A 14,898-nucleotide genomic window follows, 5' to 3' on the forward strand; every position below is an offset into this window, starting at 1 on the left:
TCTATTATTAGTTCCAAACCTTACCACTGCTACCAACAGCAACCTTCAGCGACAAAATGGCAAATATCAAATAGGCACAAAATATCACTGTTTATAGCCTATCCATGTATTTTTCAATATGGTAACATTAGGGAAACGAATTTCTGGGTTTTGACTCGTTTCCCAAATAAAAAAAAACAATAAATTATCATTTCTTTAATATACAATGTAGGAAAATTATATTTTTTTTATTATCTACATATGAAAGATCAGAGGCATTCATAGATTAAAAAACATACACATTTTGTAACAATATTTTTGATATATTTTGTCATTTTATCTCTGAAAAATATTATATCCCTTTAAATAACGTGAGTAAATACTTGTTTATATAGAGTTTTATTAGATAATATTTAATATATACTCGATTATTATAAATAGATTCATGTAATCTACAAAATGCCTTCAAAAATTATAAATGCGAATCTTAAGAATCGATTTTTAAAGTTTTTCTTTTTTTTAATATTACTTTAATTTGTCAATTTTTACAAAAAGAAATACAAAATTTTATATATATATTATAAATATATATATAAAATTTTGTATAAAAATATAAAAAACGATGGTAATTCATCATATAGAGATATTATCACACAATATTGACATCGAAAACCTTCAAAATATACATATTCCTAAAGATATGAAATTCATAAAACATTTTTGCAATGTTTACACATTTTTAAAATTTCTATAAAATATATTTTTGTCCTAACAACAGGTTAATGGTTCTCGATATACAGACCGACATCCGACCCGGTGGGTATAAGTCAAACTAAATTACGACAGCTCACTAGCGCCCCTCAGTCTAATCACATTTTGTCTTATATAACCTTTTCTTTAAATGATAGGAAGAGGAAGACTAAGATTGACTAAAGCTTAGTCACCTTTGATTTATGGTAGGATTGGAGCTCCTCAGTGGGGACGTATAGTGAGCTGATGATGCAGGAAGAGGACATATTGTCTTTAATGCGTCGCATTTTAAAAGGTAGACAACGCATCTGCAATTTTGAAGAAACAATAGTCTTAAGGTTAAGGGTACAGATTTCCGATCACGGGGTCGGTGGTTCGAATCCCAACATTCGACTATTGTAAACGATAACACAAGCCTAGAGCTTAGTTGGAACTGTACAATATTAGAAAATTAACAAAAAGCGACTATGTAAAAAAAAAATTCCTAAGATTAAATAGGTTCCTTACCGGGTCAGATAATTTTTTTTTTACAATTTACTATTAGGAAGTAATCTCATAGCTTCCCTATATCCACTATCACTGGCTCCATGTACAGTTGAGAAATGTGTTAAATCAGTTGCTTCTCCAGCAAACAATACTTTAGGAACTCCAGCACTATCCAGTAAAGGTCGACCTAAATCAGCCCTAGAATTAGGGTATTTCATTGACGTCACACTATCGTAGGAATAACTACCCCTAGTGAATGGATTTGTAAACCATGTTGTCCTGAAAATATTAATTTTTATACTATTGAAAAGCAATTTGATAAAAGCGCCATCTATTAGTACAAAAAATCCATAGAAAAATTTAACTTTAAAACTAAAGTAAAAATCATCAGTTTCTGGTAGAAAAAAAATTATAATCTCCGGACATTTGACACAGATGTAGAACATAGTCTGGAAGAACACATAGGCTACTTATAAAAAAAAAATTCCTCGCGGACGGAGCCGTGGACCACAGCTAGTTTCAGATAAAAACAACTACTAATATTATAAATGCGAATGTTTAGATGTTTGTTAGAAGATATCTCTAGAACGACTGAACGGATTTCAATAAAATTTGTCATACATATAGAAAAGTCTGGAAGAAACCATAGACTAAAAAGTTTATTTTTAATTCTAGTAATAACCGTTATATAATTTATCGTTTTTGTTTTAAATATTTTGACTTAAAATAACTTACCGATGCATGCCTGTAGGTTCAGGAACGGTTACATTAGCTCCAAGAAACCTTTGCAGTAATTCTACACATTTCCTCTTCACAACATCTTCTGGTAATGTCTCCACCTGTCAAATATAATTCTATCAACTTCTAGAAGATGAAATAACTAATATTCTACTCAACCTAAATATTTTTACCATAGACAAATTGCTAATTTATCGCTAAATTTACGTAAATTAATTAAATTTTCTGTTTAAAAAAAACTCACAAAACGATTTAATATTTTACTATACCACTTTAATTTAAAAGAAAATAACTGAAAAAACGTCAAATGTCGTAATGGCCGCCATGTTTGGTATTTGACGTGCATCCGTTTACTTAATATTGTTTTTGATTTGAATTTAAATATTAGTATTATGCAATGAGCGTCGGTGGCTCAGGAGTCAAGCACTTGATTTGCAAACTGCAGGTTTTGGGTTCGAAACCCGCCATGTACCAATGTGTTACATTTATCGTATGTTGTTACGGTGAAGGAAAACATCGTGATGCTGCACATATTTGTGAAATTCAAAGATATGTGTGAAGTCAACTCGCACTTGGCCAGCATTTGACTATGGCCTAGTCACTCACTTAGGGTAGACTCCGAGCCCCTCAGTGGGGATGTATAGTGAGCTGATGATGAATTGTGCAATAATGTTCAAATAATATAAATTTCATGCAAAATAACACCCTTACAATAAAACCCACCAATTTCCCTGTATCTCCGCTTGTCCATAGAGTTAACGTATTACTAGAACCTAAGGGAGTGCTAGCACCAAATATCTTTGTTATCCACGAATCTTCTTCTGGAATCTTCTTCTTCTCTTCTCTTCTCCATAGAAACGCAAAGAAAGTATGTAATGTTGGCCACCATGGTTTATCGAATGTGAAAATTATTTTGTCCATGACACCAATTGTTAGATTATCTATAGCCTGAACTTTGTCTATGGGTAGTGATGGTTTGAATAGACTTGTGTGCCTGAAAGATGAAAACAATGACAATGGCAAATGAAATATAACAGATAATAATATCTTTTTTTTTAATTTTGTTTTCAAATATAAAATTCAATTGAAATTTAAAAAGTTAAACATTTTAATCTACTAAACGTAATTGAAATTTTAAATAGATTTCTCGGTTCATGTATCGATTTTTTTTAACATTACATCACTAGTAAAATGACAATGACAGCTGTCACTTTGAATAGTATGACTTTGACATTAGCTTAGGAAATATTCGATATGTTGAAGATACGCATATTTTAATAAAAAGGATAGAAATTGAATAGACAAACATTACTACAAAATACCTAAGTTTTAAGGAAAGTCTATCACAATTGGACATTTCGTAAAATCTCGTAGAAAACAAATCAATGACCTAAACATATGAAAATATTATAAATGCAATTTTCACATGCTCATGCTGTTTAAATCTTACTAATATTATAAATGCGAATGTTTGGATGTATGTATGACTGGATTTATGTAAGTTATCTCCAGAATGATTGAATGTCGATGAAATTTCGTATAAATATACAACATAGTCTGGAAGAACACATAGAATAATAATCAAGTTCTTTTTTAATTCCATGCGGACGGAGTCGCGGACGATAGATAGTTATCATATAGGTCCCATGCAAATTGCTTTATTAAATTTAATAATATTGCCAGTATAATGTAAGTTAAATGCTTTTGATGATTTGGCCCAAAATTATAAAACCTCCTTGGTAAGAAATTAAAAAAATACTGACCAATTTCGCGGCATCTCCATTATACCATAGAGTCAATGTATTACTAGAGCCGAACGGCACAGACCCAAAATATGTCACCCAACCACTGTCTTTAACAGCTTTATCTCTTTCTTGTTTGGTTTGATTAAACCAAAATGCATTACTATTTGGCCACCATTTATTAGGATATGAAATAACAACTTTATCAACAACACCCATAGACAATCTTTGAATAGCTAACACCTTTTCTTCAGGTAAAGATGGCGTAAAAAGTGTCGTATATCTGAAAATTATCTATTTTATTTATCAAATATTACTGCTATTTAATTGTTCTAAGATTTTTTCATGATTGTCTCATATTTTTTAAACTGTCATATTTTAGTTTACTCTGTGGTTGTATTTGACAGGTTATAACCCTAACCTCAATTTAAACACTATAAAATGTAACAAACATTTGTCTAATTCCATCATTCCTTTTACTAAAATATGTTTATTTTCTATATAATTTTAATTCGCTAAGATAATGTCAAGTGCTCTAAAAATCCGGTCTGATGACCAAAGGTAAAAAAGATCTGCATCTCGTCTCTAACCTCGCAATATTACTGACATTGTCAGACACAACTTCGAACTACAACTTTGTATAACCTACAAATTATATTAAAATTACGATGCACTTGTCAACACAATAAAACCTCCTTGGTTTTTTCAAATACATTCATAATATTATATTACATACTAAATATTTTTTTTTAACATAAGAGATGCCGAACGATTTGTATTTGCAGATACGTTGCCTATCTTTAATTAACATTAGGCTCGCATAGAAAGTGGATATTTTCCCTTCCTATGCTTCCCCTCCTTTGTCAAATCTATCTCTCACACCCATCCTTTATAAAAGAATGGTAAAAGAAAGAAGAGTAAAATAAATCCTCCCGCACACACTCATCAGAGTATAGTTGTAATGAGTTGACTTGAGCCATATGTTCTGTGAGGTTGTGGTATTGCAGCGAGGCACACATTGCAACACATGTTGCTGGCTACCACTGTTAAAATTGCTTCATTCACATAAGTCAGGTCCATCGGGGACAAATTAAGGTGAACGAGACTGTATTAACCCTCCCTTCCGATAAATCACTGATACCAAAGTGTTTCCCAAACTTGTTTACTTACCTTTCTTTTAAAACACCAATAGATATAGTGATAATAACATTATTAGCTTTGTAAACTTCTCCATTTTGACATGTCACTTCTACTGGAGTTAGAGGTTTTTGCGGCCAAGCTATTTTAGTCACTTCCGTGTTCAATTTAATGCTCAAATTAGCTAAGCCGGGACCACCTTGATAGGTATTCTGGAAATTATTTATATCTACTTTGAAATTGGAATAACACAGTCACCTAGTAACATAAATTATAAAATTTCTCTATGTTGCAGATTTTTTGCAAAAAAAAAAAAGAAACTTAACGTTTAAGATTTTTTAAAGATATTGTACGATATAATCAAGGCTTTTCTAATTGAAAATGACTACAAAAATGAAAAAGAAACGAAGAAAAAGCACATAAAAGCAATAAACTCACCAGTAACATTACAAAAAAGGTTTTATAACCTCAACATAAAAAGAAAAAAAACTCACCAGTAACAATTCAAAGAAGGTTTTATATCCATTCCTATGCCAGCTCATGTGTTGATCACCATCCAATTCTTGATAATGTGTGAAAGTGCTGACATCGTTCCAGCTGTTGGAACCTTCGTAGTTACCAACTATCTGATCCATTAGATCTAGAAAATTCTCCATGAAATCTTCATCTTGTAGAATTGATGGTTTTGTTGCATTCAAATGTTCTTTTAATCTGGAAATTAAATCAAATAATTGTCATGTCACCCTTTTTCTCATAAGGAAAGAGGAAGTGGACTTTCCGGATGAAAGGATGCATGGAAAGGGAAAATATTTTCTATCTGTGCATCCTCTCCTCCGTCGATTAAAGGTAGGCAACGCATATGCAATTGCATATGTCTATGGGCAACGGTCACTTCACTATTTCAGCGATTTCAGGTGACCCACTCGTTTGCCACATTATGATATAAAAAAATCTAGAGAATCTATAAAATTATTTCATGCTTACTTTTTAGTGAGAAAATCTCCCAAAGGTAAATTATCATTTGTACTATTCTCAACCTGCCCCAAACAGAACTCTACTAATTCATTGACTAATTCTTTATCTGCATGTCTTCCGTCTGATGAATAGGCATCCATTGTCAAATCCTGTGACAATACTGTGATATTATTCTTAATAGCTGTATCATAAACTCTACTCGGACGAGTGCCATGAATCCTGTAAACAAAAAAATTACATGTTGATTAGTTCAACAACCCTACTATAAATGACCAAAATGGAACAGACAATTTTTTTTCTTTAATTTTGTCCAAAACCATTTAAATGGGACTTTTCGGGTCACGCTGTATATAATAATTCGATTAGAAAGCCACAGCGAGGTGTTGAATGGAAGTACGGCTTGTCGGACGCATAGTCTGACACGTCCTGATTGAAACATTAGCTTGTCTGACATATAGTCCCGGCATGGCGGCTAACTTGTTAAAGAAATTATAAACTCGCTTCTTGAAGGACCTATTTCGTATTGACGTTTCGACTTACCATTCAGCACCAAGTTCAACAACGCCATCACCAAACTGTACCGTATTGACTCGACCTCCAATCCTGTCTTGAGCTTCTAAAGCAAGCACGCGCCTGCCAGCTCTTGCTAGTGTGGTTGCCGCAGTTGTCCCCGCTGAACCTAAACCGATCACTATTGTGTCGTACTGCATTGTCGGTCTGGAAAAACAAGATGTGTATGGTAAGTATAGACTACAGCTTTTACTCGTAACATAACAATTCACTCTATATGTTCTAGTGTAGGGTCGCCAGGTCGCCAAACTTAATAGCCAATAGACCAGCCAGTTTGGCCAAACATTTGAGTAGAAAAGTTAGACACCCTACATGCAACAGTTATTCGTCGCCTGCGCTCAGCCACGCTCGTTTGCGAAATGTAAAAAGCCTTTCAAAAGCCGGACATCCCGGACACTATTTTTGGCTTATCTATGTCCGGCTTTCTCCGGGTGCCTGGCAACACTATTCTAGTAGATAACTCTTCCATGAAACATATATGATTTGGAAACTGCTTTTACCTGTATTTAGTAAGAATTACATAGAAATATTTGAGAAAATTCTCTAATGTATTACGGGTGTACACTGGAACAGAGTCCAATAGCCTAATGGGTAAAAGGGTATGGATTTTCAAACATGTTGTGAGAGTTTGAATCCCGTCATTTGATTATTATCGTAAACCATAACCAAGTGTAGAGATTACTTGTCATGGTATTAAAAATGTTAGTAAATTAACAAAAATCTACTTATATTTAATAATAAAATCTTATACATGTGTATAAAAATGTATTCTCATACTAATCTTCAAAAAAATGTACAGTAAAAACTTCTTATGACCAAAACCATAAAAACAAAAAAAAAACAAAACTGTCTTAAACACTACAAAATATTTTAAGGTAATAAAGACTTTAGTTTATTGACTGAATATTGCCAGTCCCTACAATAAAATCGGTTATAACCTGTTCTAACTTGTTATAACCAGTTTTGACTGTATTCTTTACTAACAAACCCTACACATGATCCTCTGAATAACTAAAAACCTAACTTTGTTATACCCAAACAATATAAATTGTAGGCTTTTTATTATTTTTAGCTTTTATAACCATTCTAAATGCCTTAAAATTGTAAAAAAAAAGATGCAAACTCTATAAATATATAGTGGTCCTATTCATTTTGATTTTATTTTTTTAATCGAAAATAAATTTTGTCGTAATTTCGCATATAGTACAATGAGTATATTACATTTACTAGTTAAAAGTTGACTTATAGTTTTAAATGTGCAATGTATCCATTGTTTTTTTTCGAAGGTATCAATTTAAACAAAGGAAACTGTAAGGTACACCTGGCTTTAATGTCAAATTCTATAGCAAAATATTTTAGTAAGTGTTAAATTATATCAATTATTTCTTTGATAAATGTACGAAAACACAACTAATAACTTGGTTATAAATTAAATTATAAACGTATGTCATTGTTTAACCTTTCTAGATAATTGAAAACATGTTGATAGGAACACTATACAAATAATAACATATCGATTAGGTTATGTTTAGTTTCTTAAACAAATAATGATAACAGTACCTTGTAATGAATGTATGATAACCCCGAAGACCTGTCGTCTAATATATAATTATATAATGCCTTGCTATCATTAATGAAGAACCGGATTTATTGCATCTTCCACTCATGATCTTATTTATCTATCACTTTGACTTTGACATTTTGACACTACTTTGACATAACCATAGATAAAAATTGTTGTTTTTAATTGAAACACGGTGTAAAAACATTTTCTTTTAAAACATTGACATAAACTTTTAATGAAAACCTGCTGTAATATTGCTGCAATATTTTACACCTTATTCGTATACGGTAAAAGAAATATAATACTTAAAAATAACACAAATTAAATTATTAAACTATTAACTTTAATAACCATTTCTATAATTTTTATGTTATTGTTTTGAAAGAAAACTTTTAGAACATAAATATACGCTTCATAGGTTTTCACTATTATTATTTATTCCGTAAAAATCGTCCATTTATTTAATCTCACAAATGTTATTAACTTATATATAAAATGTATTGAGAATACTTAATTCACACTTTACTTAGAACATAAGATAAAAAACAATCTAAAAAACTCACTCATCAGCCCCGGCAAAGGCAAAATATAATAACAGAGCCGCAACTCCTCGCCCCATCATTATTATGCCCGACAATAACTAAATTAGCGTTCCTCTATCATTTATACCAACCTTATCGATCTAAACTAGTTCAATAAACTGGCTTCAGTTTATAAAAAAATATTACTTTTATTTATACATATCTCTTCTTAAGATTTAATTATTGATTCAAAATATCAATTAAAATTGGGCCTTTTGTAAACATTTTAAAATTTTCTTTTAACAAGATTCAGACCATACAAACAGATTATTTTTATATCTATTGATTTGTCATGGTCATTTTACTCAATAAATGTAGTGTAAAAATATCTGTTGACATTCCAACAGCGGAAGAGTAATCTTAATAACAAGATGTCTATTATTTTGTTATCTTTTTTTACAATCCACGGACGTAATAAGGGGTAGACAAGACAAAGATTAAGGTCCTGACTCATTTCTCTTACATCGCCTACATTCATAATTTTTTTTTTTTAATAATTTAAATACTTAGTGGATTCACTTAATAATTCCAATCCAGAATTATCTTTGTTAAACTTGACTATTACAGTCCTAAATTTAAAAAAAAATTGAAGTGGATGTTTTTAAGACGTATAATTTTTTTTTTCAACCTTAACAAAGACTGATGAAATTAAAAAAAAAATTATAATATAATTATTTATTATTAAAATATTATCTCTAATAACAATCAAATTATTATAACGATATATACAATTGACTACATTCTATTAAAAATTAAAAAGTGTACCCAGAAGTTAAAAATAAAAATCCTTAACTATTCTATGTGTAAAAAAGGAAATCGATCTTTCCAAAAAAAAAAAAACTTCGATTTTTATTGTCTTTGATATAGCAAAATTTAATTCAATAGTCTACAGTTTAACTCTTTGACTATATGTAGTCACGCAACCATCGACTCATCTCCGGTACCAAGTATAGATGCATTTTAAATTCGCTATAAATATATTAAAACGTAAAGAAAAAGCAAAAAATACTTTTATATGTTAACTTATTATGTTGTTTTAATTTACGAAGAAAAATATTAACTGGAAATGTCAATTTTTTTAACCCTTAATACGATGGTGTCCAGTGTGACGAGCAACAATTAAAAAAAAAAACTTTTTTTTAACTAGTTTAGAGAAAATTACGTAACGCTATAAGAAAAAAAATCGTCGAATTAAGGGTTAATCATATCAAATATGTCCAGTAGTGAACTGATAAATAAGAATTTATTTTAGTTCCTTAAATGTTTCAAAACAATCGGACAGATTTTGATGAATCTTTGGTATGCTCCAAGGACACCAAAGAAGGTTTAGTGCATTAAAAAATCTAAAATAAAGGTAAAAATATTTTTCATTGTGTAAATCGTATTTTTATATGAGATCTAACAAAATGGAATGGGGAATTTAAGGATTTGCCTTAGTGTTGAAAATACCGTAATATTTATAGACTGCACATAAATATTTTATATTTGCCGCAAATAAATATAACAAAGGTAACGTACAAAACAATAAACAATGTTAATTCATGTATTCTCCCTGAAATGTAACCATTAAGGGTAATAAATATTTAAGTTTTCCCCATCTGAAAAATGTAACATCCTGTATAATGTCAAGTCATAGTCATTCGTACATCTATATATATATAAATCAATTGCTTTAGTCTCGCTAAAACTCGAGAACGACTGAAAGGATTTATCTTATTTTGGCCTTGAATGTTGCTGGAGGTCTAGGGAAGGTTTAAAAAGTGAGAAAAATTCGAATAATTGCCGGGAAAGCCCTAAAAACATTTTCATTTTCCCATATATCGTTTGAGGCAGAACGAAATATGCCGGGTCAGCTAAGAAGAAATAAATATGTTTTTTTTTTAAAAGACAAACTTTTTAAAAACAATACTATAAAAAGTTATATAAATTACAAGACTAATTAAGATTCTGTTTGCATATGAAGTTTAACTTCTAATAATTGTTGGCGCAATTGTAAAATACTATACAGGATGTTAGAATTTTCAGTTTTCAATACTTAGACATCTTTAACCCTTAAGGGTTATATATCAAGTAGAATAGATGAACTAACCCAACATATATACCAAGGCTATCCGAACCGGGCAAGTCAAATTTTGACAGCTCACTAGCACCCCTTTATCAAAGTCAAATATTGTCAGAAGATCTTAATACTGTAGACGTCATGTCATTTTCTATATCTAAGTAGGTTTTATATATTGCGTCGAACCCAACCGACGTAGCAATGCCTTTTACAGATTCAAATATCCTTGTTTGAATTTAATTTTTGTATTAAAAATCGACACATGTCAATATCAAGTACAACCATAGACAAGTTTTGTTCTTTTCAACTGTCAGTTGGTGGGCGCCAAGTGACAGCACGCATTTTCCTATTAATCTCTTGTAAGATAACATTGCATCTAGCGATTTGTGCTGGTTTTAACTGAGGTGTTGGATCACGTCCTCGCTCGCCAACAGCTGGGGAGCGATTGGCGCGTTTCAAGGCACGTCTACGACGAGCCCTTGCAGTTGCTGGAATATAAACAACTATAATCTAACTGTATTTATCTATACTTATATAAAAAGAAGGAAGATTTGTTTGTTTGCATTGAATAGGCCAACAAACTTTCACTTTTTAGAAGCTAAACTATCCACTGCAGACACAGACTATATATTACTAGACTAGCTGTAGCCCGCGACTCCGTCCACGCGGAATTAAAATTAAACGTAATAAATAGCCTATGAGTTCTTCCAGACTATATTCTACATCTATGCCAAATTTCAATAAGATGAAAACAGACAACAAACAAACATACATCCATCCATCCAAACATTCACATTAATTACTAAGATATAAGATTTGATTTGAATCTAGTGAACAAAAATTCATATTGCAAAATGAATCATAGGAATTAGGAATGTGTAGGACAATTTGTTTGTTTTTTGTGTAATAAATATTATATTTACCAGTTTCTCCCTTTTCTTTCTTGAAATCATTTTCAATAGTTGTAGATAGAGATCTTTTCTTTGGCGACTGCAAGAAAAAATGGTTTAAATTAATCAATAACAAAAAAAGGTTGTATTTGATTAGACATTTACAAAGATAATAATCCTGTGTTTATAAAACTAGGTAGCCCGTGACTCCATCTGTGCGAAATTATTAAAAACAATTAATTAACAGCAAACGCGTTCTTCCAGACTATGTTCTACATCTATGCCAAATTTCATCAAAATCCATTGAGCCATTTCCGAGTTATCTTCAAAAAAACATCCATCCTTCCATCTAAACTTTCGCATTTATAATATTAAGACAAGAGTGTATACTCTCTTGACTTACTTTCTTCTTTTCCTTCTGGTAGTGCTGTGAATCATAAAACTGCGGCTGTGAACGTCTCACTCTTCCAGTCCTTCGTCTAATATCTTCAGAAGCCGGCAGTGTGTCGGCACCACGTCGTGCCGCGAAGAACGTGTGCCCACACTTACATGACTTTGATGCTACAGCCACCTGGATGTAATTACTAGAATTATTTTTTTATATGATAAGATGACAAAAAGATAAAAGACGAATGAGCAAGTAGCCAACTGAATTCGCCATAAATAGGGGTTTGGCGTAAGAAAAATTGTTCAGTAAGATATTTGTCAAGATGGTAGATGAATTATTATTGTTCTGATTTTTTTTATACAAACAACAACATATCGGTGTTTCCAATTACTAAGTGAAAGTAGATATTTTGGTATATAACTTTAAAACACTTTCCATGTTATTTGCTACACAAATTAAAACAAATTACAGACCTGTAGTTCGCATTTAGGACAGCTTTTCGCGATCATTTTATTTTTACCCATTTTGTACATTTAGCATGGATGGCGTCTCTGTTTAAAAAATAATAGATATTTAATAGATAGACGTAATAGCAGCTATTAAACGTAAAATTATTATGATGAAAATATACAAAAAGAAATTATAAAAATTCCCTACTCTATTCTGTCAAATGTCAAACCAAGTAAAAAAAAAAAGTAACTAAGAGTAAACAACAATCAAATCAAAGAGTAATTAAGAAAAACCATGGCATTGTTAAGAAAACGGTCTAGTTTAGCACGTTTTATTTAATTAAAATACTGCAATAATTTTAAACCCAGAAGCCGAATAAATTTCGAATTATTTTTTTCCATTCAGTCCTGAAAATTCCATGTTTCTCTGTTGTGGAATATAACAAGGTAACAAAATTCTATTAAACAATATTGAATAATTCTCTGCACAGACCGTATTATTACCATAATAAAATAGATTGTATGAATTCATGTCATATTAACAATTAAACTAAAAGTTGTTTTATTACCGACAAAAGTGAAAAATGAAAGATATCCAATAACTATTACATAATTTATTTTCTTATCACATCTGTATACCTGTGATACTTTTAAACATTATCGTGATTAAAAACAAAACATTGTCAAATGTCATAAATGGGACTATATTGATTTTAATTTGCGAAAGGAAAGTGTTTTATTTTCATTATAATTTAAAGCTTGAATATTAGTGCAGAATAGAAAAAGATGTTTTATAATTTTTCTTGTTTAAAAATACAACTCCGGTTAATTAATCTTAAAGCTTTATTGCTGAACTATGGGTTTGTGTAGTGTTTTTAACCATCGTATTTAAAATAAATAATCATGACCACTCAAGAAGTAGACGAAGAACATCCGCAGATTATTTTAAAACAAGAAGATGAAGAAATATCAGAAAAATCGGTACAAGAGATGAAGCCACCATTGGACACGAAAGTGCCGAAAAGGTTTTTTTTTACATTTAATTTAGAACAAAAAACATTAAATAATTCTGCCAAAGATTAAATATGTTATTTTTTGACATTATCGGACTGGAATACAATTAATCAATTTTTACTAATTTCATATAATATAAATAATTTAAAAATGTTAAACAAATTTAAATCATATTAAAGAGGTTTTCATGATCGTTATATTATGGAAGACAATCTAATAATTTAATTTATAATCTACTATTAGCAAACTACAATTTAACAAACAATGAATTCAATATTAAAAATGTTTATTTTGTTCCAGCAGTAAATTAACAAAAAAATTGGGTTCAAAAAATCCTCTCACCTGTAAAATCTGCCAGAAAACATTCAAAACCAGCCAGCCTTTGAGAATTCATATAAGACAAATGTACTTTAACCTTAAAGCCAAAACATTGCTATGCGATATGAAGAAAGTCCAACAAGTCTGGGTAGAGAAAGTATTAAACTCCAATGAACTAATAGAGATAAGAAAAACAGGTCCAAACTCATTACTAATGAAGAAAACTAAACAAAATGCAATTGTCGAATCTAATGAAGACATCAAAGAAATAGATCTATCTTATTTATATCCAACTAATAATAAATATCAATTTAAGGAATGTAATATTTGTGAAGTTAAGATATCAAGAAAAAAATATAAAAAGCATATTGCGTCACATATGTTTTAAATGACCCCCAACTATCCCCCAAGACTCCATTGGGGTCCTTGTACCACTGGGGGTATATGGTGGGAAAATTAAGGGTTCACAAGTTAAAAGACGAATTAAACAAAAAAGAAGTGAATGTAGAAAGTTTGTGATTATTTGGAAAATCTCTATTTTAAATGATTACTTGTCTAAATGTGGTGTTTATACAATTTAACTGTTAGATTATGAATCTCAACCTGTTTGTAATATTGTAATATAGTCATAGATTTATAACCTAATGACAGGTATTATAGAGGACAAAATGGACACGAAAAAATATCTCCGGATGCTCTTTGTTGTAATTTACAATACTAAAATAGCTCTTAATTAGATGTCAAACATTAATCTTTATTGTCAACACCGGGAAAAAGGGGCAGCTGCCAATGCCCTTAGTTCCAGACTGTGGGTTGTCAAACAAAAAACACTTATATGTATTTTCATACCTGTCATTTTCATTTAAAATGCAGAGTTAATAATCTATTTTAATACAAGAATTTCGGCTCTGGAAAGCCACAGAGACATACAAATATAAGGCTGTGTATTCTATAATATTTTAGTACTAGGAAATATCTTCACTTTGGTCTAAATATTACTGGGTTTTACTAAATGGACTGGAAAATAAAACGTAATGTTTTAGTATTAGTTAAGAATAATTATGTCAAATATTATGATGAATTATGTTCCTCTGTATATAATTTAGTATTTTAAATGTATTTATTTTTTATTATTTCGATTTGTGCATTTAATAAAATGACTTTGCCGCCTAACATTTATTTGACCATACTAGTTAGGAGTTTCATATTATTGTTACTTTTATATAGTCAAATGCATAATTTTAATTTATTTTGTTTT

General features: G+C 30.5%; 3 protein-coding genes across 6 annotated transcripts; 1 reads left to right on the plus strand and 2 right to left on the minus strand.

Moving 5' to 3' along the window:
- Positions 1–608: 608 nt before the first annotated feature.
- On the minus strand, positions 609–8,102 carry LOC106114718 (spermine oxidase). 2 transcript variants are annotated; one of them, XM_013308023.1, is made up of 8 exons: positions 7,938–8,102; positions 6,348–6,524; positions 5,817–6,026; positions 5,327–5,543; positions 4,866–5,044; positions 2,677–2,947; positions 1,951–2,054; positions 609–1,494 (listed from the first exon to the last, which is right to left on the minus strand). In XM_013308023.1, the coding sequence occupies exons 2-8, from the start codon at positions 6,515–6,517 to the stop codon at positions 1,257–1,259; spliced, it is 1,389 nt and encodes a 462-aa protein (XP_013163477.1). In that variant the 5' UTR covers positions 6,518–6,524; positions 7,938–8,102; the 3' UTR covers positions 609–1,256. The 2 variants fall into 2 exon arrangements, with proteins under 2 accessions (XP_013163477.1, XP_013163478.1); XM_013308024.1 differs by lacking the exon at positions 2,677–2,947 and adding an exon at positions 3,717–3,978.
- Positions 8,103–10,422: 2,320 nt separating this feature from the next.
- Positions 10,423–12,572, minus strand: LOC106114595 (UPF0547 protein C16orf87 homolog). 3 transcript variants are annotated; one of them, XM_013307860.1, is made up of 5 exons: positions 12,513–12,572; positions 12,333–12,408; positions 11,875–12,042; positions 11,505–11,571; positions 10,423–11,084 (listed from the first exon to the last, which is right to left on the minus strand). In XM_013307860.1, exons 2-5 carry the CDS (start codon positions 12,390–12,392, stop codon positions 10,885–10,887), a joined length of 495 nt encoding a protein of 164 aa, XP_013163314.1. In that variant the 5' UTR covers positions 12,393–12,408; positions 12,513–12,572; the 3' UTR covers positions 10,423–10,884. The 3 variants fall into 3 exon arrangements, with proteins under 3 accessions (XP_013163314.1, XP_013163315.1, XP_013163313.1); XM_013307861.1 differs by lacking the exon at positions 12,513–12,572 and having other exon boundaries at positions 10,423–11,069; positions 12,333–12,506; XM_013307859.1 differs by lacking the exon at positions 12,513–12,572 and having other exon boundaries at positions 12,333–12,506.
- Positions 12,573–13,019: 447 nt separating this feature from the next.
- Positions 13,020–14,814, plus strand: LOC106114614 (uncharacterized). Its single transcript, XM_013307883.1, has 2 exons — positions 13,020–13,333; positions 13,623–14,814. Exons 1-2 carry the CDS (start codon positions 13,212–13,214, stop codon positions 14,026–14,028), a joined length of 528 nt encoding a protein of 175 aa, XP_013163337.1. The 5' UTR covers positions 13,020–13,211; the 3' UTR covers positions 14,029–14,814.
- Positions 14,815–14,898: the final 84 nt, after the last annotated feature.

The sequence above is a fragment of the Papilio xuthus genome, unplaced genomic scaffold (genome assembly GCF_000836235.2).
Source record: "Papilio xuthus unplaced genomic scaffold, Pxut_1.1 DF828037.1, whole genome shotgun sequence".
In the NCBI taxonomy this organism is placed as follows: Eukaryota; Metazoa; Arthropoda; class Insecta; order Lepidoptera; family Papilionidae; genus Papilio; species Papilio xuthus.